The sequence below is a fragment of the Melanotaenia boesemani genome, chromosome 4 (assembly GCF_017639745.1).
Source record: "Melanotaenia boesemani isolate fMelBoe1 chromosome 4, fMelBoe1.pri, whole genome shotgun sequence".
Lineage (NCBI taxonomy): Eukaryota > Metazoa > Chordata > Actinopteri > Atheriniformes > Melanotaeniidae > Melanotaenia > Melanotaenia boesemani.
The window spans coordinates 12,501,960-12,525,775 of NC_055685.1; the positions used below are offsets into that span (position 1 = coordinate 12,501,960).

Below are 23,816 nucleotides of genomic sequence, written 5' to 3' on the forward strand. Positions count from 1 at the left end.
TTGAGCACTTTAACATTTAAACCCACTTTACTCTGTCTACCGCATCAGTAAGATGGGTCACAGAAAATCAAAAGCACAAACACAAAGGTCTCATTTTAGATCCTGCTCCTCTTAATCCAAAACTAACTACATACAAAACTTTTTCTGAGCTGTTATGACTCTATTCCTTCACAATCATCACATTCTGGCACTTTTTCTGGCACTTAAAACCAGGAAACCATGATGACTGACTTTACTGAGCTGCTTTCAGTCACCAGAGCTGAGATGTCCTCAGTCTGGACTTAGATATAAGCAGACAGCTAGTGGTTTGGATCCTGAACTTCTCATATCTGTGTATTGATGTATGTATGAGCACACCAAACCCCAAACTGGTCTAAATAAATGAACTGCTTTGTAATGAAACCCACTGCATACACAACCAGCTGGTGAAGAAACACTGTGTGCTCCTTATCTTTGAGTTAAAATTCATTAAATTAGATATTTAACTGCTTTTCCCTAAACGTCTTTTATCCCTCTTTTCCATGTGCTGCTTCTGACAAAAGTGTGTGTGTGTGAGAGAGAGCGTGAGTGAGTGAGTGAGAGAGAGAGAGAGAAAGAGAGCGAGAGAGAGAGAGAGAGATACACTAATGGCACCAGTCAGAATTTCCTTTAGGTGATGAGGTGAGAGTTTTGCACTGACCCTTTTAATACGTCTGCATCTGTGTGTGTGAAGGTGTAAGTGTAGGCGTTTGTTTGTGCTCACTGACCTCTTAAACACCCCTGTGCTCGTCAACACACAATACAACCACTGGACTGTGACCTGCCAAATAAGAGCTTACCCTGTACACTACACACTCATCTCTCTTTCTTCCCCTCTTTAGACTTCAGACACAATTTAAGCCCCTTTTTTCTATCATATATAACCCATCACATCAGCAGCTTTTCTTCTTTTTTATTATTCCAATCAAACATGCCATCCATGCACACCCTCCTGTCTTGGCCACACTCTGTCTTATTATAATGGTATCTAATGTGTTCATGTATTCATGTGTAAATGGGGGCCGGGCAGCAGTACCAGCAGAGAAGAAGGGGTCTGCCGTGGTAATTGGCCATGATGAAGTTTGGCCAGTGGGGTGACAGGCCCGCTAAGGAAGATGGATCATTCTCATTCGCACCCGTAAATGTTGTCAATTCCACCGCTCATATAGCACCATCAACCCTCATCAAAGGGGAGGGACGCAGCTGCCGGGTAGGGGTGGGGGGTTTGGACTGGGGGGTTGGTAACACTAGTGGGGATGAGTTGTACTACAGTGCAGGACTGAGGGATAAAAGATAAAGTGGCAGGGGGAACTGGACCTGATGTTCTGGACTGTACTACAATAAAAGTGTTTCCTATGTTTTATACTTTTATATTTGTATTTTTTTTATTATGTACCAAGAATGTAAACATGATAGTTTTACTGATCTCTTGTAACCAAGGGGATGTATTGATGTTGGTCACAAATCTTGCATCGTTTTCAACTTCTAAAAAATCTTCAGACTAATGAATGCCAAACTGAAGTTTGGTAACTTACTGTTAGCTAAAGAAATGTACAAGTCAACCTAGTTGCCAGAACAGAGGTTTGCCATTTTATGCTTCTGAAAACCATGGATGCATATGAGCTCAACTTTATTTAACAAACACTCCATCAGTATGCACAAACATGCATGAGTTTGTTTAACCTTGAACAACATGGTTCGGTTATCTTATGATTCCTGCTTTAGACAATTGTATCTAGCTATTTTGTTGGGTTTGGATACCATAACCACTTGGTTTGGGGGAGGAAATGACGACTGTTTAGCATAAGATATAGTTTTCCAAAACTGTGTACCCACATTGTATCTGTGGGATAAGATGGGAGAGAAACAGAAATGTTTACATGACATGTATATATGGTTTCAAGAAATTTAAAATAGCAATATTTCACTGTGGAGACTAAGACAACAAAAACAGCTGTATTCTACGCACAGCTGTTGTCAGTCAGAATGAAAGTGTAATTTCTTAGTTAACTAGTATGACACTTGGATACTGCAGCCTTCTGCTAAAGTCAGCACTGAAATTATGCAATATGATTACTAGCATGTAAAAATCTAGAAGCTTCTCATTGCCTAATTATTACTGACAGTTTTGTTTGTGTGTGCAGCAGCAAAAAAAATAATAATAATAAAATAAAGCTAGTAAGCTAAGTGCTAATAATGGACAAGCATGGCCCACCTGCAGTTTATCAGTAATAACGACACCTCTGCTATTTTACTCCTCACTCAGTCTCTCACCATCTTCTTTTCTCACAGCAGGTTGGCTGACTCAGGTGAGTTTGGGAAATGGTTCAGTCCAAATCTCACATCAATAACAGATGAGCCCTAATCGTCCCTCAGAAACACACACACAGGCACACTCAGACAGGCCCTGCTGGCTTGCATCATTTGCATAATAGTATTTCCCTTTTTCTCCATTCTCCAAATAGCTCCAGATTTCTCCATCTGCCTCTCTGCCTCTCCCGCCACATTGTCTTCTGTACTCCTGATGGAAAAAGGCTTGACTATAAACAAACACAATTCCCTCAGTGGCCCGCAAACAGAGACGGGGATTGTCAGGGAAGGATTTTATCAGCACTCAAACTAAGCGTGGCTGCAGTGAAGATGATATTCATTTTCAGACAGAAAAGCCACACAGACCAAAACTCTTAGAGAGGCAGAAAAGATTTAAAAAAAAAACTTCAAATGAAAAATTTAACCAACATAACTTTTTTTGTTTTTTATTTATTTATTATTTTTAACCTTTAATAAAGGCACCAAGATAAGCATAAAATGCCTTTTGGCATTAGATTCCAGTAGACTTTTCCTGGTGGAAAACTGAAACATTGCTAAACTTGCTAAAATAGGCTGTGCTGTTGGGAGATGCATTCCTGCATCTCATAGACTTGGTCTGACTCCTAAAAACGGAATGTGCAGTACGGCTGCATGTCAAAGCATAAATTAGCTTAAATCTGCTGTCAGGGCCTCTAAAGGAAAATAATGTAATGAGTAACATCACAACGCATCTTGTGTTGGTCTTTTGATATGATTTGTTTAACATATGAAAAATACCAGTGAGTGTAGCCTTTAAATTATGTCAAGTTGATGGTACAGACAGATGTGACTGGTGTTTAGTGTTCAGTATGAGACTGCCTCTTTTAAACAGTCCATCCTTTAGACAAGGCCACCTTTGACTTCAATGAAAAAAGACAAATTGGTATAAATTCCTCTCTTTCTTCTTTTCCTCTGTGCCAGTGTAACTAGTCTAGTTGGTGCTGGGATGCGCACTTGGACCTGGGGTAGCTTGGATGGGTGGGGGTGTCGTCAGCCCTCCTGATTTATCAGCTGGGTAATAGGAAGTGATTGAAGGGAAATTCAAATGAACTCTCTCTGGCAGGCACACTTGCAGACACACATACGAGCATGAACACATAAATTAATAGTGGAGCTTAATAGACTACGGGGAAAGGGGGTAACAAGAGCAGAAGAGAGAGATGAGATAAAAAAGGGTGGCTTATTAGGGAAAAAAATGAAACAAAGGTTTGAGACAAACAGGATAGAAGAGTAACTAACAGGGACAGACGGAGTAAGATTTGCTTGTTAGCAGTTTTACTTTCTATATGTTCAAGTGCAATGAAAGAAGAAGAAATGAAGCCAAGATATTAAAATCATACAATATTAGTATTCACTTTGGCACTTGAATTGAGCCTTTTGCAGCTATGTTTCTCTGCTTTTTTATTTCTTTTAAATATACACTCCAAGTCTCACTTTGTTAAAGTCACTACAACACAACACCATCTTTACGGCCAAGTCTATCAGGCATCTTTTAAGTCTGTCAGTCAGAACATAGCAGGACCCTCCTTGACCATAACCCTGTCAGTACTGACTCTCATGCAGAAACACACACATTTATACACACACATCTTAGCCCACATACTTAAGAGGCTGATCTGTAGCCGTCAGTGTCAGTTTTTAAGAGTATGACTGTCAATCATCTCCTCTGGGAAAAAAGGGGGCTTGGCAGAGGTGAAGGCACAGATAGTGATTTAGATTTGTGTGTGTGTGCTTGCATTTCTTTTGTAATGCAGTTCCTAAAGCTAGTTTGACCCCCAGTGCGACCTGGATTTTAAAGCCCCTATCCCAGACCCCGACCTCATCGGCTTGATCAGGCTCAGAAAGGACACTGACCTATGGATCATGGTTTTTATAGTCTTGAGTTTCAGTCTATAGAGCAGCTACAGCCAGTCCCTGTCGACCTCTCACCCTATGCTACTACACTCCTCGTGTTGGTCATATGGAAGTGAATGGGGTAAGAAGCCAAACTCTGCCCTGTAGGTCTAAGGCTGCAACCTATTTGTGCTTCCATACACTGATACTCCTCTGGAGCGTGTCTGTCCTCTTGTCCTTGACACTGACTGAATAAATAAACCTGAAAAGGGATATCTTAAAAAAATTAAAATAAAAAAAAGTGTGGAACAAAAGTGTCATTTTGAGACATTGGAAAAATATTTCCTTAATACTGAGTGGGGGGGCTGTAGATTAGAAAACAACTGAGAAAAGGTAGACAGAATACAAATGATAGCTTGCTCTCATTTTGTTATTCAGAGTACTACTTAAACCTGTCTATTCCACTCAGATTTACATTAATTTGGTGCTAGGAAAGGGCGGGAGGTCAATTTAGATGCAACATTAAGAAGCTCTTGCTTTTCTCATCTCTGTCTCTCACATGCTCACACATATGCAGCTCATTCCCATGTGCATCAGCATGCCGACAGCTCCATCACTGTCCACCAAGCAGCAGGAAGTGAGGTAATAAAAAAAGCCAGGTCAATGTGCTCATTAACCCCTGCAGTGTGTGTAGATTATAGGAACATCAATAGAACAGCCTCACCCCGGGTCTCATCACAGTCTTTCAGACCACAGGAACACCGCCTGTGTCAGGCTAATGGAGAAAACAAAACTTGATGTTCACATTTTCAGGTGAGCATGCAACATGAAAGTTTTGTTGTGCAATATGACAAATTTGTTTTAAATTGACATGGCATGGCAAGGCATAGCAGGCAGGCTTTTAGCTAAAAGCAAAGGTACAACATGAGGCATGTTAGCTTGCAAATGTTGAAAATGAGTTGTCTGGTTCAATTGTAGATCTGCATCAGCTGTTTCTAATTAATTTTAAGCCTACTGATCTTACTCAGCATGCTTCCGAACTACAATATGAGGACTTACCTCTCTAAAAATATCAAAGTGATCCCTTGTCTGTCCATGAAGACTCATTATATCTTGACCCTTTCTGTGCTTTTTTTATCTGTTTTTGAAAAATATAAATGTTGCAATTGTCAAGTGACAGAGCCTAATAATTTCTCCAGGCCGGCTGTTAGTTATCATTCTATAAATGTAGCTATTGTCAACATAAACACCATAAACAGCTATATTCAATATGGTTTTCAATTCCTCATCACTTTCTTTGTGAGTGTAGCACTGAGCTCCTATAATGTGGTTAACTTGTAGCTTAATTACTACAGGAACTGTTAATAAAAAAAAAAGAAAATAAGAGTGGTTTATGTGGAACTGAATTGTGGCCATGTTCATTTATGTTACTGTGAAATCTGGAGCTCAATCATAAGATTTTCTTTGTGTAGACAGTTTTATAGAGCTTGTTGGATCATTGAGTGGCTGTGATGGTCATCAATTCTTAGCTAAGCTAACGGCTAAGCTAATAGCTGTTAGCTTAGAGGCACACTTTCATAATCTAAAACTTATTTAGTTTACATAAATTCTAAATATATAATTAATTGACCTAATTATTTATAGTTTGAGTTGATTTAGATGCCAAAAATTAGTTTTTGATAACTAAGTTTTTTGCATGTATATATATATATATATCAAAATGTTGTTTTTTATCTTTTACACTGTCCAAACATGTACTCCACAGGACCATATCAGGTATATAGACTTTTATTACTGCCCACAAACAAATATGAGTGAGAACCATTGTTGCACTCTATAACAATTCTCTTAATTATACTTCACATGGCCACAGTTCAGATCCACATAGAGCGTGTTGTAATAAGCAACCCATGAAACAAAGGGATACCTTAAAACTACCTTTAGATAAATGAGTTATTTAATTAATTTTGAGAAACAGTTACTGTAGTGAGTAAGTAAAAAGTAAACCACAGTGTGGGAACAAATTATTTGGGAGCTTTGCCAAAGACCTAAAGAAAATTATAATGTATTGAGTGACATGAAATGGTGAAATTAAATGTTTGTTTTGTTTTTTGGTCTTTTTGTTGAGAGCAACAAAATAGAATATATATAGAATGACACCAGTCTTATCCTTCAGCAGCTGATTAAAGGCTTACTCAGCCTGGGTAGGAAAATTAATAGACTCTGCCAGTGTTTCACACAACATTACGTGAAATAAAATTTACATGTATCCTTTAATTGTTGCATTTAGTGCTTTTATGGACTTTGTTAACAGCATATAAAATAGAGAATATTGGCACATTTATCTTTCACTGCACTCACCCAAGCAGCAATAATTGCTAAATGAGCCGCAAGCATGCATCGAAAATACAAAGCTGTTGCACGAAATTGGCTGAACTCAGCACAAAGGACAGGGGTGGAAAGCTGTTTTCATCAGTTTTTCATGGACAGTTCTTGCTTGCACCAGTCATTTTCCTTAACAAAGCGCACTACAATCATGCCAACCTGTGATTTTTTTTTCCCAAAACTTAACCTAAGCCCAGAGCCTGCACAATGCCTCGCCCTTACCTTGCCAGAGTCAGGGCTCACATAGAGCTCAGTGGTGGATTGGATTGGACAGGATGGCTGTCTGTCAAAGAGGCGGTCCAATACCTCGATCTGCTGTGGCGAGAACAGCTCCCCTCTCATCTGCTTCCTGAGGAAGTCCCTCCCACTGTGGCCATGCCCATTTGCCAGTGGTGACTCCTGCAAAGCTGCATAAAAAGGACCGGAAGAAGAAGAAATGATGTTAGAAAGGTTGTAACGAGAGAATATTTAATGGAGGAACAAGATGTGAGAGGAAGCAAAGAGCAGGGAGATAAAGGATGGGTTTGTTAGTCTGGTAAAATGAAAAAGAAGACGATAGAGGAATGAAGGGAGGAATGAAAGCACGAGTTGATAATATAAATCTCTAAGACAGATTTGTAGAAAGAAGTCTGGGAACTTGAATGAACTCCAGCTGATTTAGGATTGAGTGACTTCATAGATTGTGGAGACTCAGAGAAAATGGTATACAAATGCAATCCATTACCAAGCATACGCTGTCTCTTCTTCTTGATCTCTCAGAAGTACACTCTCTCCTCACATATAAACACAATTCTCTGCCCGCTTGTGGTGTCACCCATACACACACATACACACAAATATATATTGCTTTGGTATCAGTATTAGACTGTGAGCTCTCGTATCCTGAAGTTATTGCGAGGCTGAGGGACTGAACGAGACAATTATAAGAACTCTGAAGAGTCGCGGACCACAAATGATTAGAAAAGAGAGAATGAGAGAAAAGATAAAGAGAAAAAGGGGATGAGGGTGAAAATCCCCTGCTATAGAGCCAATTCATCGCTCCAAACTGCTCCTGAGAGCCTATTTTAGTCCCGGGGGTCACTGTGAGTTTGGTGTGTGCCAAAGTGTGTGTATGTGGCTGATCGTGTGTCCGGGGCAGTGATATAACAGACAGGTGGAGAAGGCTGGTTGGGGGGGACTTCAAATATATATACATTTATATATTTCTAATCTTTTTTTTTTATCTGGACTGAAAATACTGATTCATTTGGGCCAAGAAGTAGTCTTAAAGAAAAAATTAGAGTGATGTAGTGAGAAAAAGCAGAAGAAGAAATGCATGGAGAAAGAAGGGAAATTATAGCTTTGGGATTTGTGAAAATATTGTTTGACTTAAAATTACACTCAAAATCAAAGATGGTTTCTATTAGGCTTGTAGCTGGTAGTAATCGATCCAGTTACCAGTAAAGCCTTGCATATACCAGTAAAACTTGAAACAAAGTATGTGTACAATACATTGTCAGTTTTTCAGCAAATAGTTCTGCAACATGAATGAACACCTCTGTTATGAACTTGTGGTCAAGCTTTGGAGGTTGAAAAAATATCTCAAGATGCAATCCCAAAATCATGACTATTCCTTTATATCCAAAAGAAAAGGGGCTCCTTATCTTTATAGGATGGAGGTGTAGGGCAAGGGGAGTAAAAGCTTTTCCTTTTTTCCACAAATCTAAGTGTTACTGGAATGTGAGAATGATCTCAGAAATATGTCTTGGTGCTGTTGTTCGTCCTTTAGCTTTACTCTGCTGTAGAAACATCAAAGTTGAAAAAGATCTGCTTTGTGATGGGTTGAAACTGGGTCAATATGATGAAGATTGTCCACTGCAGTTGTCTGTGTTTTTACCTGTTTTTTTTTCATCAGTTTTTGGTATTTCTTTCATTTTTTTTATGTTATTGGACACTTTCACTTCAAGCTAACGTTCAGTTATTCAGCATTTCACCTGCTCGTAGCATTTGCTCTACAAGCTGTGCACTGGTAACTTGTCGGAGAACTGCATTGCTTATTACTTATTAGCTTGTTCTAACTGGAACTGGCATGTTCTCATTGCATTTGAGTGTATTTTCTCTGGGTTTCCAACCACAGCCCAAAGACATGCATTTTACCTTAACAGGTGATGCTACATTGCTCACTGATGGAAATATAAGCATACATGGTTGTTTGTATTTGTGTGTCAGCCCTATGATGGACTGGAGAACCGTCAAAGGTGTTCTTTGCCTCTTCTCCAAATGTAGGCTAGATACTAATGACAGTGAAAAGGATGATACTGATATTGGATGAATTCAGTGAAGAAATAGTAGCAGAGCTGGCCTGTGATGCCAAAGTTAAAGTGGAGAGTTTGTTAGCTGTTTCTTCTGACTAACCACGGGATGACTGAGATAGACAAGCTGAAATAAAATGTTGCAACTACTTGACATAGAAATATCTAGCAGTGCAAGCCCCACATTGAAAGTTTCAGTTTCATGTAGAATTAAGCCTTTAAGGAGAGATTTTGTGGAGGCAAAATATGTTTCGTCGAACTTAATATCAGCCTTGGTCACTGCTGTGGAAAAAAGGATAAGTACCTCTAAAGGTTAAAAATACCACAGTGGAAACACAGCTTAATAATTTAAAATAGTAAAAATCAGTCATACATGGTTTTAAGAGGACAAACAAAGTCATAGCTAAAATGCTGTAATTACAACTTCTGAATTAAACCATGTTGTAATTGCTAACCAAATACAGATTTTTAAAAAATACTTTGGGGGTTTACAACGTTACCCATAAGTGACATTCTAACATGGTCTTATATTAAGCTCTCACATGATTTGATGGGCTGCTTACAAGAAAGTTAAGATGGATTATCTAAAAAAAAAAAAAAAAAACTTCATTTTATGTTCAATAAAAAAAGGAGTTTACTTAAAAAGATGCACAACAAACAATTTTGTGTTCAAGCCTATGTAAACTATCTATAATATCTATATTTCAATTACAGAAAGAGACTTATGAACAACTTATCTAGTTTTTACCTGATTTAGTTTGGCCTTGTCACACTGCTTTATGGCAAAAAAAACATGTTTAAACTACACAGTGGGTTGTTGGACCAACATTAAAACGTAAATAATTGTTATAAATGCTACATTAGCATATCTAATCTAGTAAACAGCTCTATGACAGGTCTAAAACTAGTTGCTGAACATTTTACCCAGTTGGATGACCATGAACTACATTAAAAAAAATATAAAAGGATGAATCTGGATCTGGCACATTGGCACAATAAAATGTTTTGGTTTATTTCAAGGACATCTAGAAAACCTCATATCTTAAGACAGCATCTATAGCTCACACTCACACGATGCTTGCAACTCACAAAATCTTGCTATACATTTTCACAACACAAAACCTCTTTCAACTACTCTCTCACAAACACACTCCATGATCATAATCTCTCTTTCACTTCTGTAGTCACAAACACACACACATCATATAGAGATGCTGAGAGTGGTGTGAGGGTATGGTCCAGGTCTCTTGTGACTGACCAATCAGAGGGGAGATAAAGGCGGTGTGATGCTTTAGTCTGGTAACCCACAGCAACCCATTTAATCCCACCGGCCAGTCCTCATGATGGAATTCAATTGATCAATCATGTAGCTCTGATGGCACCATTTCAGTCAGCTTATTGCTTTCTGCTTTCTCGCTTTTGCACACACACACAAACACACACACGCACACTTACACTCTCAACTGCACTCTGAAAGACTGACCCGAGCTTGCCACAGTGAAGAATCCACAAATGACCAGAGAAAAGCATAGTCTACTGTAGTTGAGTCAGAACAAAGCTTTTACTTATTATAATCAATATCATCCGTTTATGTGTATGAATGTGCGTAGATGTTCACGCTTGTTCTCGAACTGGATGTGGGTGTGGGTGGTGGGTGGGTAGCTTGATATCCGGCTGGTCTCATTGTATCCATGGATGGGTAAAGAAACTCATTGCCGTGACGGGTTAAATCCTATTCACTGTCGGATGCACACACATGCGCACGCACACACACGTTCACAGCTGCCTCTATCTCTGTGATTCAGTCTCAGATGGGAAGCGTTTCTCTTCCCTCTTTTTCAGAGCAGAACAAAACAAACAATGAGCCTTCATTGTTCCCTTCTTTCTGCCTTTTCCTCTCTCTTCCGCCTTCTCTGTCTCCCTCTCCATCATCATCTCAACTTGTCTCTGCCATTTTTTTAAACTACCCAGAAACAATCAGAATTATTAAATCCCAACGTTCGTAAGAATTACAGTCGTCACCTGCTCAGCATGCATGTGTGAGCATGTGGAGGCTAGGAACCAGCTAGTTGAGATCTTATTGCACTTGACATGGTGATAGGTGTAGTAAGTCTGACCTCACCGCCCAAGCCTGTAGTTAAATGTGTGTGTGCGGCTGTAGGTCTGTCTGTGGGTCCTGTCCTAACTCCAAAGATCAAAGTTTTTGGGAGGTGCCGAATTGAGCTCTGGGTGAAGGGCAGAGATCACCCTCCCTGCTCTCCTCCTTCCTCCATCTCTTGCTCTCTCCCAGCTTCTTTTATTTGGTAAGCTGCTGCATGTCACAGTGGATGCACAAGAGGGTGAGAGGTCAGCTTGGCATTCTGGGTAAATTCCACTGAATATATTTCTTCTTGGCGCAAAAGAGCAATTTTTACAACCACTGCATGCTGCATGATTATCCTTCAAACATGCTGAAGTTAGTTTGTTGTTTGAAATGGTTGTTAAGAAAGTCATTGCCTTCAGTAACTGACCTACCTGTCCTGGAGTCCATCTCCATGTTGGAAACACACACATACACACACACAGGCAGCTTCAGTGAGTAAAAGAATAGGTTAAGTTACAATAGCCCCCTTTTGGCCCCACAAGTCAAGTTCTTGCATTCAATCCCATTCAGCCCCATTTTGCCCCTAGTCACCCCCTACTTCCCCTTGCTTTGGCTGGGGGCACAGGTCACCACAGGGCTTTACCCCCACACACTCCTCCCACCAACACACACAAACACACACATGCTGCTGAATCCACCTTCCAGTGTTCCCACCACTTGCACAGCTGCTGTTATTTGCTTATAGGTTCGAGAAGTTTCCCGCACAGATGTTCGAGTCCAGTTAAATACAGCATATATGATATGATATGATATGATATGATATGATATGATATGATATGATATGATATGATATGATGTGAAAAGTGGAAAGAAATCACTCAAATGCAAAATAATTACCTCTAACATTAATTTATAACTTGATTTCTTAACTTCTAATGGAATTCTAACTTGAACCAAGGAATTAACAAGGGCTTTGTGCATGACATTATATTTTGTTGAATTTCTATCACCAAGCCATCCAATTTTTCCTAAATTTGTTCAAGAAAAATGAACACATTGCATTTCTTCATACATGAGAGGCTGAGTTTACACTGAGAAACATGTTGTATGAGGAAAATATTCCCTTTTCTAAACAAAAACAGACATTAAACAAATTCAACAAAAGAACAGTGTGATTTTGGGCCACATGCATGCAACCATTGTATGTGTATGTGTGCAGGAATGCCAGCATAAATAAACATATGGGTGTGTGTGTATGTGAGAAGCTGGCTTTATTGTTTGTCGGTGTATGTGTTTGTCTGTCCATGTCAGTGCATGCTGTTCCTGCTGTTGCCCCTTGCTGTGTGTGTGTGTCATTATCCAGCGGGGGCTGTTCTAATGGAAGCTGTGATTAGCAATGCTGTTAATTAGACCACAGAGCCAACCGCTCAGACCTCTGCCACAGAAACACTGCAGATAAAACACACAAGCAGAACGTGACACTGAGCAACATAATGCCCAAATTACGTTTTCTGAGTGCCTCAGTGAAACGTGAAGTGATCCGAATTCTGAAACACAAGGCCCAGCCATTGAAAACATAGACTGTTCATGGGACAGTGCAGCACACAATGTACATAAAGAACAAAGTTAAACAATGATGCTGCTAATTAGATTACAGATCATCGCTCTCTGCTACAGCTCTGACTAAAGACTCTTTGCTGAAGTCATTAGGACTCATATTATTGTTGATCTGATTCAAGAGTAGATATAAGTTTCCATCTAAATTTAGTGTTAAATACAACAAAATACCTAGAATTTTAAAATAAATAGGGTAAATTAAATTCCTCGAGTAGCCTAAAAGGTCAGTTTTGTTATTCTTTTTAATTTATGTATTAACGGACATGAAACTTCCCAAGATAACAACAAAATAGATTAATGTTTTGCACCCTCAGATTGATGTTTTCTGACTCTCTCAGTCAGGTGTACAAACATGTTGTGTTGGGCTGTGTCTGACAAATAATATAGACAAACATGATTACACAGCAGATCTTTTCAGATATCAAGAAGCAGCTAAATTTGCCATATTATTGTCCCACCAGCCATAACCATAACCGTAGCTCTAATCCTGACTGAAACATTTGACTTGCAGTCTGTCAAAATGTTAAAAAAAAATGGCTATAAGCTGAAAAAAACCACTGTGACACTTGGACAACATACTAATCCGAAATGGCCTCTGTGTGCTACCATACGCTGCAAGCTTGAGGCTGTTTGCTTAAAATCTTTTGGCATGGCAGGCAAATTGTCCTTAAAGACTGAAGCAGGATATATGTTAAAGAAAGCATATACAGTAGAAAATATCTGCTATGTTGCATATGGTATACATAAAGCAGAAAATAATCAGGTCTTAAATTAGGTAAATGTATCAGCAATTAAACAACAGCATGTGACAAAGTACACATTGTCATTGTTTAGTTAACAAAACTAAGCCAAAATGCTAAAGCAGCGTGTGAATAACTAAGTCCATCCACATGGATTTCCATTGGAATTAAGAGAGTAAGTGGCAGTCACTTCCAGCTCTTCGAATGTTCTTGATTTATCATCAACAAGCGCACCTCTATAAAAGTGGAATTAGCAGTTTGTTGATCTGGAGCATTCGGGTTAGTCCATCCATCCATTTTCTATACCTGTTTATCTTAATGCATGCTCGTGGGGCTGGAGCCCATTCCTGCTGCTTGACGAAAAGCAGGGTACACCCTGAAAAGGTCACCAGTCCATCGTAGTTGCAAATAATAGGTAAAAGTTTTCATAGCTTAACAGAAAGTTTACTTTGATCAACTTAAAAGATTTCTTAAGGAGTGTCCTTTGGAAAGACAAGACCAAAGTGAGGATGTGGCCATAATCACCACGTTTGTATGACGCCAAACACAGCATACCAACACAAACACCTCATACACACTGTCAAGCATGGTGGTGGAAGGGTGATGATTTGTACTTATTTTTCAGACACAGGACCTGGACACCTTTCAATCATTGAGTTGTTCACAAATTTCTCTTTGTACCAAAGTATTCCAAAGTCAGATGTGAAGACAAATAGAAAATAGCTAAGTGTTAAGTATTTTTGCCAGTATGCCTTTTGTTATTATTAAAGGACTTTTCACACAACTCCTGCACATATCCACTGAAAAATCAATAAAGTCTCAAACTAAAGAAAAGACTCTTGCTCAGGATTTATTAATCCTGCTAAATGTTTCAGCTCTCCTGTGAATGTTTTGTCTGCTATACAAGTTAAAATATATTGGACAAAAATCAATTTTTTTCTGTGGTGTGCATTTAATGGGTCACTCACTTTCTGCACCCAACCGTTCTGCCATGCTGCAATATGAACGCAATAAGAACATTTTTTTAAAGATGAAGAAAAATCTTAAAAGAATGAGAAAAAGCCAAGTTTAAACTTAACAGAAAGACGTTGCTTACTCTACTTTTGCTTGCAGTCAGTTGTTTTTTTTTATGATACTGAAAAAGGCTACCAGCCAAAGATACAAATATCTAACAACTGGTTTTCATGTCTGTGCACAGATACAAAATGGAAAATTAATTTCCACACACAGGAACTGTTTTCATTAAACTTTTTCATTTTAAATAATTTTCCAGATCTGACATTTGGAATTAAAATGCACAATTTAAGACAAGGTATAACCCTCCCAGCTGGAAATGAAAGTGTAAATTGCTTGATCAAAGTTTTTGTCTGATCTAAAAGCTCCCAGTTATCCCAGGTATTGAGACAGAAACACTATAGCAACGGAAGCTTTGAGCAATATGTCTCGAGTATATATGAATGTGTCTATGTATGTGTTGGGTTTCAAGACTTTGTGTTCCTCTGATGGGTAAATGGGGTGTATCGAGCATATCACGGTTCATCTGGTATTCACCTGGAACCTGCTGGAATGATTTGAAAATTCATCAGCAGTGGGAAAAGGAACCCATACAGTATGCATGTATGTATTAAAGTCTGTATGTGTGTGAGTTTGTGAGCGTCTATGAGACAGAAAACTAGTGTGAACTAGTGTGAAGGAGGAGAGAGAGAGAGAGAGAGAGAGAGAGAGAGAGAGAGAGAGAAGTAGCCCCTAGTGGCATTCTGTCGCCCCCCCTCCTCGCTCCAACATCTGGTCCTGTCTCATTTACCGCAGGAGACTGTCTGCGTGATGGCTTTTTAATGCCACTGACACTGCCACATACACACTCATGATCACACTCACACATATGCACACCCACATACAAAAGTATACAGTACATGTGAGAACACCCCCTCACACACGAGACATCTCCCACCTCTATCAGCATGCAACATTGATCCAGTATGACAGCATATATGATCAATAGTGCATGCATAAACTGGCTGGTCAGGTAGCCCCCCAGTGAAGCTGTGTTAGTACACAAATGTGGATTTCTCAATGAAGATGCTTGGTTTACAGCTCTCGCATTACTTATGTGAACACACACGCAAACACACTCAAATACATATGTCATCGATCTTCATGTGTTGAGTTTTTTTCTGTGTTGGTAGGAAGAGAACATCCTTAAGAAGTCTATCTTCATATCATATATTGTTTATGTGATATATGTTTATATACTCTTAGGGAAAAAAATCCATTTGCACCAGAATACACAAAGATTAGCAGACCACCGTATCAGGGGAATAATTGCTCACCTTCATCCCTCTTCCTCTTGCCCACATCAGCAGCTGAGCTGATTCCCAGGATGCCGCTGATCGAATACGAAGAGCCGGCGGAGTCGCTGGTCACGGCTGAAACCTGTGTGGCAGCCACGGACGTTGCTGCAGACATATCACATGATCACTTGAAGGAGCCATTAAGAAATCAAATGACATGTACTTTTTCATTATCTGATTGGGATTGCTTTGCCCTTTTGTTGATTTATGTCATAAAATAAGTAAAAGCAACCCCTGGTGTAAACAGTCTTCATTGTGTGTGTTTTAAGGCTGCCCTTCTGTTATTGACTTCTATTTAAAGCCTTCTCTGTAGAAATGTTACATGATGAACTCATAAATGGAATAAAATAAGGAGATAAGAAGAAGAAGATTTAAAACTTTAAAATCAACTTTAAAACCTGAATCCCTAGTTACTAGTTAAAGTGAGCTCTTTGCTTAATAAAACTCTACATTATTTAAATCTTAATCATCTCTTCATGCCCTTAACAAAGATGCTCTTCATTCTTCCTCAAGCTAGACAAGAGGAAAAGGAAAAAGACCGTCTTCTGTTGGTGTTTTGCTGCTTGATGTCTCCTCCTCTAATCTTTCCCCCTGGAGGAGACAAGTTCCTCGCTGGGCGACATAGCGACATACTTGTCACCGCTTCAGTGACACACTCACACACACACCCTGCAACCTCCTGACACACAATGACACATACAGTCACACACTCTTTGGTCCCTTATCTGAGCCCCTGTATGCGGACGCCGGGGCTGAGTGACAGTATGGCATCCCAGGAGGGACATAAAGGTGTGGCGACAGACATCCTAATCCTCTCTCCCAGCAGACCCCCCAAACACAGAAAGACGAGACCGAGAAGGGAATAAAAGAAGAAAAAAAAAAACAGGATCAAAGTCCCCTTCAGCCGTTACTCCTTCGCTAACGACAAGCAGAGTATAATGAATGCATATCCCTTCTTTTCCCATCACTTGATTTAGCACTTCAATTATCTGATTTTCCTTTCTCTTTCTTTTCACTCTTTTTTTTTTTATCAGAACGTAACATTCTTATTCTGCAAATCCAAATGTTCAATTTTCCGCCTGGGAGTGGGACCCATTTATCTGTGTAATCTGTGAGCGTGCATGTGTGTGTGCATACATCTCAGCATGCATGCATGTGGGTATATCTGGTAAATGTGAGTAAAAGGCAGGAGTCAGGGAGCAGTGTGTGAAAATTAATTTAGATTAATAGACAATCTGCGATTATAAAGATATGAGAGATACTGAGACACAATCCACTGCAAGGAAATGTGAGGAAAAGAGAGGAGGGCTTTCTTTTTTTTTTCTTTTCTTTTGTAATCTTATTAATTCAAAACGTAAAAGAGAACAACATTTCTGTCATGGCTTTGTTTTTTATTTTGTTGTTTGTTTGTTTTCTATGTCGTTTTGCATGATGTGCCCTGCTGGAATGAATGAGAACATTTACACTTGTCCTAAGTACGCCATTTATAATGAACAGAACTGAAACATAAGAAAATGGCGTGCTGTCATACACAATGCCATGACATGCTGTTAAAACATGACTAGCTTAATTTCAAAATAGGATAGATAGCCGAAATTGGAATGGAAAGTAATATGTGGTAATGCTACAACTTGAACAAAGTTTTAATAATTCTGTGGTGAAGAGATGCTTGTTCCAAAATAAATATAACAAATGACTCTGTCTGCTGTCATAATCTTTAAAAGAATGAATGTTTAATGGCTATTAGCCTTGTTTTATGAGCATTGAACTGGTAAATATCCTTGTTTCACACTGATTTGTTTATTTCTATTTTATATTAATATTTTAGGATGATTTGGTTTGATACTGTGATCTCATATACCATTTTTAATGTTTCTTTTTCTAATTGTACCTCCATTTAACTATACTTTTGTACTTTTTCTTGTATGGCTCTAACATTTTTGCCAGTGTGGTCTCAATAACAGAAGTGTGAGTGATGCACATGCTGATCCAGTCTCACCAGAATAGTGAAAGTGTGTTTTGTTAAGTTGTTTTTAGTAGTTTCCGGTTTGAAAAACTAACAACATCCAGTTGTATGAGTTGAATGGTTGTTGGTGGAATATCATGTTGGACTTTCACCCAACAGATGAGGGTCCAAGTCCTATTTGGAAGCAACATTATTTCATTATATCATTGTGTCTTGAAACTTTACTTGCATTTTAACTCCCTGTTTACTTGTTTAGTTAATTTTAGACACCTAAAGCACTTAATCATGGCTTGGCTTAAGCTCACCAGGGTGACAAATCCCATTACTTCCAAATTACATTAAATATTTTTAAAGTCAAGCTGACTGTTATTAAGAAAATTGGCAATTTGTATCCATGCTCACAGAAGAAAAACAGTGCTGAACTGCAGTGTTTTAATTTAAACTCTGATTTAACATCTTCCTAACTTTGTCTTCAGTCATCTCAGTGATCATCACACAGCACTCATGTTTTCATTACACTAATAAAAGAACCAAAAACCTCTAATTCAGTTATAAATGGACAAATATAGGACAAAAACCTCATTAAATGAGGCAGTAAACGTAGTGGCATGAGCATCTCAGACAGTGCTGGATATGGAGTAGATGTAAAGGTTACACTGTTCAGCACATGGCTCAGCATGAGGGGATTCAGAAACATTTTCCCAGAGAAAACTTGCTTCTTCAGAAACAGGATTTTACAGCAGAAACCTACCTAAGTTATGAGCCGACACTGAGCCCGTCTGACCAGGCTGCTGTTGAACCTTAGTCCGAATGATCCTGCAGGAGGAGAGAGGAGATATTAGTGTGTGTGAAGTGGTTTGCATGAGATTCTGAATGACAGAGAGAACATGACCATCGTGGGAGCAAAGCTGTGTACGTGTGTGTCTGTGTGTGTGTATGTTGTGTGAAGTGGCTGAGGCAGCCTGACATGGCAGAGGGGCCTCACACTTCCTGCTTGGCTGCTCATGCAAACCCTTTCTTCCTTTCCTCCCCTTTTCCTCTCCTCTTCTCTCATTTTCTTTTCTCTCTTTCTCTTTCTTTCCTTACATTTTGTTTCTTTTTCTTTCCTTACTCCCGCACACTCCTTCCCTTTTGTCTGCCCCTTTGGCTCATTCCTTCTCTCTCTTATTTCACTATCCCTCCCTCTTTCTCTGCCTCTATGCTCTGGGGAAAGGGTTGTCATTGTACTATCGTGTTGAACCACTGAGCTGCAGCCACTTCATACATATGGAGGCTGGGGCCTCTTTGCAATTCTCCTTTCCACTCCCACACTGACAAACACTCGCACATGAAACACAGTAATATTGTTCTATGCCCTGTCTACGCTCAGTAACTGTTGCTACAGTTTGATACTTGAACAAACATCCAGATTACACAGACTGCAGTACCTGTTGATGGAGCTGACGCTGGGGACGCTGTCGTTGTCGCAAACTCTCTCGGCCAGGAGCCTGTCCCTGATCTCCCAGGCAAACATGGTGGGATTTTGGCGTTTGTAATCGGCGATCTTGTCGACCACTTTGGGTGTAGCAACCTTTGGTTTGGATCCCCCAATTACCCCGGGGCGAATACTGCCCGTTTCATAGTACCTGTAGTTGAACCAAAAATGTTTAGTTTGAGGCAGAGACACAAACTGGAATATAAAAAAGCTTTTAATTCATTCTTCACTATGTAACGCTTCATGAATTTGTATGCTGCTGCAACACATCATTTACTTAATGTGTTTCTCTTTTCTAGTTTGTGCTTTTGCTCTCTCCCTGTACCCTTCTGTGGGTATATCTGACTTCTGGTTATCAGCATGACCATTCTGCCCAGTATCTGTCGCATGTCACATTCTTTTTTTTTTCTGATATTCTTCTCCTATCATCTATAGTTGTCTCCTCATAACAACTGGCTGAGGGGGGTGGCCGTCCTTCCTTAAATCTGGTCCTGACAAACGATTGTCCAGTTAAAAGAGGGTTTTTTCTCACTTAAAAAAACATGGAGAGGTATCAAACTTGCTTAAAAGACCACAACAAGCAAATAAGAAAAGGTATCCATGTATTATTATTTTATTTTAAATTGAATTCAAAGTCAGAAGTAAAAAAAATAAATCATCAACTTATTTTTCATTATTCTTTTAGAAATCTAAAACAACAAACTAAAATCAGGCTGTTCTTACACTTTTAATTTGAAGTTAATATTTTAATACATAAAACTAGAAACATGACCCACAGAAATAGATTTTTATATTTAATTTGACAGATTTCTGTAACCCTTAAGTTTCTGTTTCCTGCTTTGTTTTGTCCAAGTAGCGATATAATATGTAAGAGCTCAGAGTAGAGCAGTGGTTCCCAAACTTTTTGAGCCACAACCCCCAAGATAACATATGTTGGTGTTCATCAGGTTTTATTTGATTTTTCCATCACACTCTGTTACAAGCAAGGACACGTTGAAAACCAGCAGGATTGTAGCCCTCGAGGACCAGAGCTGGACACCCCTGGGTTAATATATCAAATGGGTCATCCTGCGGCCATCCTCTAAATGTAAGGTCTGAAAGCAATCACAATCTTCAGAAATAATAAGCCTAAAGTGATTTTCAGTGCAGTGACAAGGCACTTAAACGCCAAAAATCAGCTTCTCTTGAAAAGATAATGCCAAATTTGTATTTTTAATATAGCACGACTAAAGACTTTGTTTCCGGACACCCAATGATAAAATTCTAAATGTAAGGCTTGAAAGGTATCAGAATCTTCTTATGGATGGGGGAGGGGCCTACGGCAGCACATGCTGCCCCCTGAGAAGAGTAAACAAAACAGGCTTTCACGTCAGTCTCCGAAAGTCTCCAATAACACCAGTAAACGTCACTAGATTTGTCGCTAGTTGTTTTGTTGCAAAAGAATAGTAGCTAGCCCGAAAACCAAGCACCATTGATATGGTGACTGCAGGGCATGGAGGCCAGCTGGGAACGAGCGAACGACCCCAACAGCAAAGGCAGCAGTGCCGGTTTGCAGAAAGAAAATCTGCAGCAACTTCCAGGTATGAAAATCAGACAAATTAAATATTAAAAACAATTTCTGTCCATCGGTCATTTTTCTAGTAATTCTGAATTAATTATTAAATGAATGAATGAACATGGGCTGATAAAAATGCAATTCAATTGCAGTTCACAATGTTCTTCCAAAGTTAACCATGTAGTTTTAGTGCATATACCTAACCGGGAAACTATTTTGCCTAAACCTTAAGTAAACCAAAGTAAAAAAAAAAAAAACATAAATATTACTCAAATTTCTATATCCGTTGACTTTCCGATACCTCCTAAACTATTTTTTATGCAACATTTCTCAAAAAGAATAAAAACAGAAAAAGTTCACATGCTCTCCCCTTTTTGCTTTTTTGTATGTTATGGTAAATGTCACCGGCAGCTATGATGCATACAACCATCTATCCAAGTGGAAGAACTGCCTTTTTCTGCCAGTTTCTAGAGCTTTCTAAAAAATCGATCAGGGTATCATTTAATTCGGTCTCCTAAGACTTATTTTTGTAATTTTTTGTTGTTTTAAACAGTGTATCAAATGATGATGGGAAGAGCTGTTTTTTTTGGACAGTTTCACAGAGCGCTGCATCACTGCCAAACCCAGCGATAAGCAGCAACATGCTACATAACAGCCTCTTCACTTCAGCTCTTCTGGTGGCCGTTTGAACTGCGTTGCACTAAACCTCAGGTCTTTTTCCTCCTGGCTCTCCAGCAGAGGAATTACCTTCCCTGTGCAGCCAGGACTTCTTTCTGGCTGAAATTCAAACTCTTCAGTAGGTATTCTACATCCCACCAATCCAATCACACCAGGTTTATGCCTCATTTCTTACTGAAGTTCTTGAATACTCCTGTCTGCATCTTTCGCAGTGTCTGCAAACATGATTAAGAGTTATTGTTAGCAATGAATGCTTTTGCTTTCATGTTGAAGTGATTCACTTTCAATGACTAAAATGAGTCAGATTAAGATGTTGTCGTTCGAAGTCCCAGCCCATTTACTTCAATTTTGTTTACAATATATCCCATAAGTTTTTTATATTCCTCCACAGCAGCTTAAAATGGGTAAAACAGAGTGACACAGACTATGGAAAACTTTCATATTAGTTCATGTTTTTCTAGAGAAGAAAGTTTGTTGAATTTGTTCCCCATCTCATATTTGCAAGAATTTTGTGTCTTTTATATCAACAAACTTTTCAGCAAATCTGCAAAAATCTGATGATCCTGATGAATCAAGTGATTTAAGTTTCCTGTTAATTTAAGGGTAAATGAGTCTACGGGTATGTTTTTTTTGGTATTTTTAGTTTTGTTTGTTGTAATATTTTCTGTTTGGCTGATTTGTCTGGTTCTTACTCTCAAAAGAGAAGTCTGGATTCAGAGGCATTTATGAATGAGGCTGACCTAAAACCTTTTCCTGTTCGTCACGTAATGTGCGGTGGTCTGATTTTGCTGGAGATCACACTGTCAGCCAAATTGCTTAATGTGAGCATATCGCTCAAAAACACCTGTGACAAAACATTTCTAATGCCTGACTCAATCTGGCTGATGTTTTCTTATGCAATTTCACATTGTGGCACAGAGGTGGGAAGATGATACTGACACACACACACACACACACTCATACAGATTCAAGCGTTTCGTGTCCACTGTGGCTATTTCATGAATGTATTTGCATCCAGAAGGGGCATGGGGGCAGGGGGTGGGAGGATGGCGAATGTGCTACACAGCTTGCAGAAAAAGGGGGGATGCAGTGTGTGGATGCAAGCTGTCAGTCAGTCTTAAACCTGCTGCTCTCTCTCCACTGTACAGCAGAGTAATCCTTTCCGTGAAGATGTGAGTTGCTGTAAATGTGCGCTTCCTTGTCTTACTTTCTGTGTGAGAGTGTGTGAGTGTGTGTGTCAGTGTGTTGCCCATTTTGACTACTCGCAGCTGGAGCATAAGCACAGCTAAAGGGAAAACAATCTATTTTCAAAAAGAAAACTATTTAAATTATTCACAGCTGAATCATTGGTGAATAAACGAGTGTGGTTATTGATATCCAGCGCAACGGTGAGCCAACACACACACACACACACACACACACACACACACAGGCTGGTAGAGTTGGTGTTTTTGTTCTGCTGGCACCGGAGAGACAGAGAGGAGAGGATAAAACAACCCTCCCTCCCTCCTTCCATCCCTCAATCCCCTCTCCTCCCCCTAACGGTAACGCTTCAGTGAGTTGAACGGCCAGGAAAGGGGAGAGAGAAAGAGATAGAGAGGGAAAGACAGAAGAAAGGAGAGAGAAAGAGAGGCATGGGAGAACAATGAGCAACACATTTTTTGATATAGCTGAGGGTCGTTGCTGCTAATCCTTCCCCTCCGTCCCCACAAATGGTCTCTCTGTTTCTCATTCATTTTTCTTTTTGCTGCACTCCTGTCCCTTAACACGCCTTTTCCCTCTTTGATTGTCTTCCTTGTTCTTGTCGTCTCCCATTTGCCATCTCACTCTCTTATATATATATATATATTTCTTTTTTTTTTTGGAAAGGTGGGTGGGGTGCAGAAATATGGTGCTACTTTCATTTTGATGCTAATTCCAAAAAGTGATGAATCTTTTCTCTTTTGTCCCCTTTTCTTCTCTGGAGGATGGAACGAACAGGGATTTACTCTTGAATTTAGCTTTGAAAAGCCACAGTGAGGGAGAAAGACAGACAGACAAAAAGAAAAGGAGGGGTGAGGAGAGACAGAAGTATTGAGAGGGGTTGGACAGGAAACACAGGATACAGAAAGGGCAGGAGAAGGTGAAAAGGTAAGAGCAGAGTATGGAGAACAGAGAGGAGTACGAAGAAGGGAAATAAAAGGCAAATGAAAACGAAGACAAACATTTCTCTGAAAATGCGGCATGTGCATGATGAGGAAATGGAAGCACACATCAGAACTGACGCTGAGAGTCAGTGTGTCCTAAAAGAAGCTTCAGTTTGAAGAACACTTTGCCAGCACATAACCAACCAAACCAGTGACCCAAGAGTGAAACAGAAAACTGACATGATGTCTAGGAAATTACAATGTTTCTAGAAACCATAGACAGAATCTAAAAGTTTCTCACAAGGCCATTTTACATCTCTTGAAGCACCGATCATGTCTTTCAGATGCAA

The 23,816-nt window shown here is 39.4% G+C and overlaps 1 protein-coding gene across 1 annotated transcript in view; it reads right to left on the bottom strand.

The window, feature by feature from the left end:
• Positions 1–23,816, bottom strand: part of pax5 (paired box 5) — a 58,037-nt gene that overhangs the window by 19,887 nt on the left and 14,334 nt on the right. The window contains exons 3-6 of the mRNA XM_041983976.1: positions 19,061–19,258; positions 18,385–18,449; positions 15,647–15,772; positions 6,808–6,992 (exon numbers count right to left, since the gene is read on the bottom strand). Coding sequence (XP_041839910.1) covers positions 6,808–6,992; positions 15,647–15,772; positions 18,385–18,449; positions 19,061–19,258 — 574 coding nt within the window. The remainder of the gene's footprint in view (positions 1–6,807; positions 6,993–15,646; positions 15,773–18,384; positions 18,450–19,060; positions 19,259–23,816) is intronic.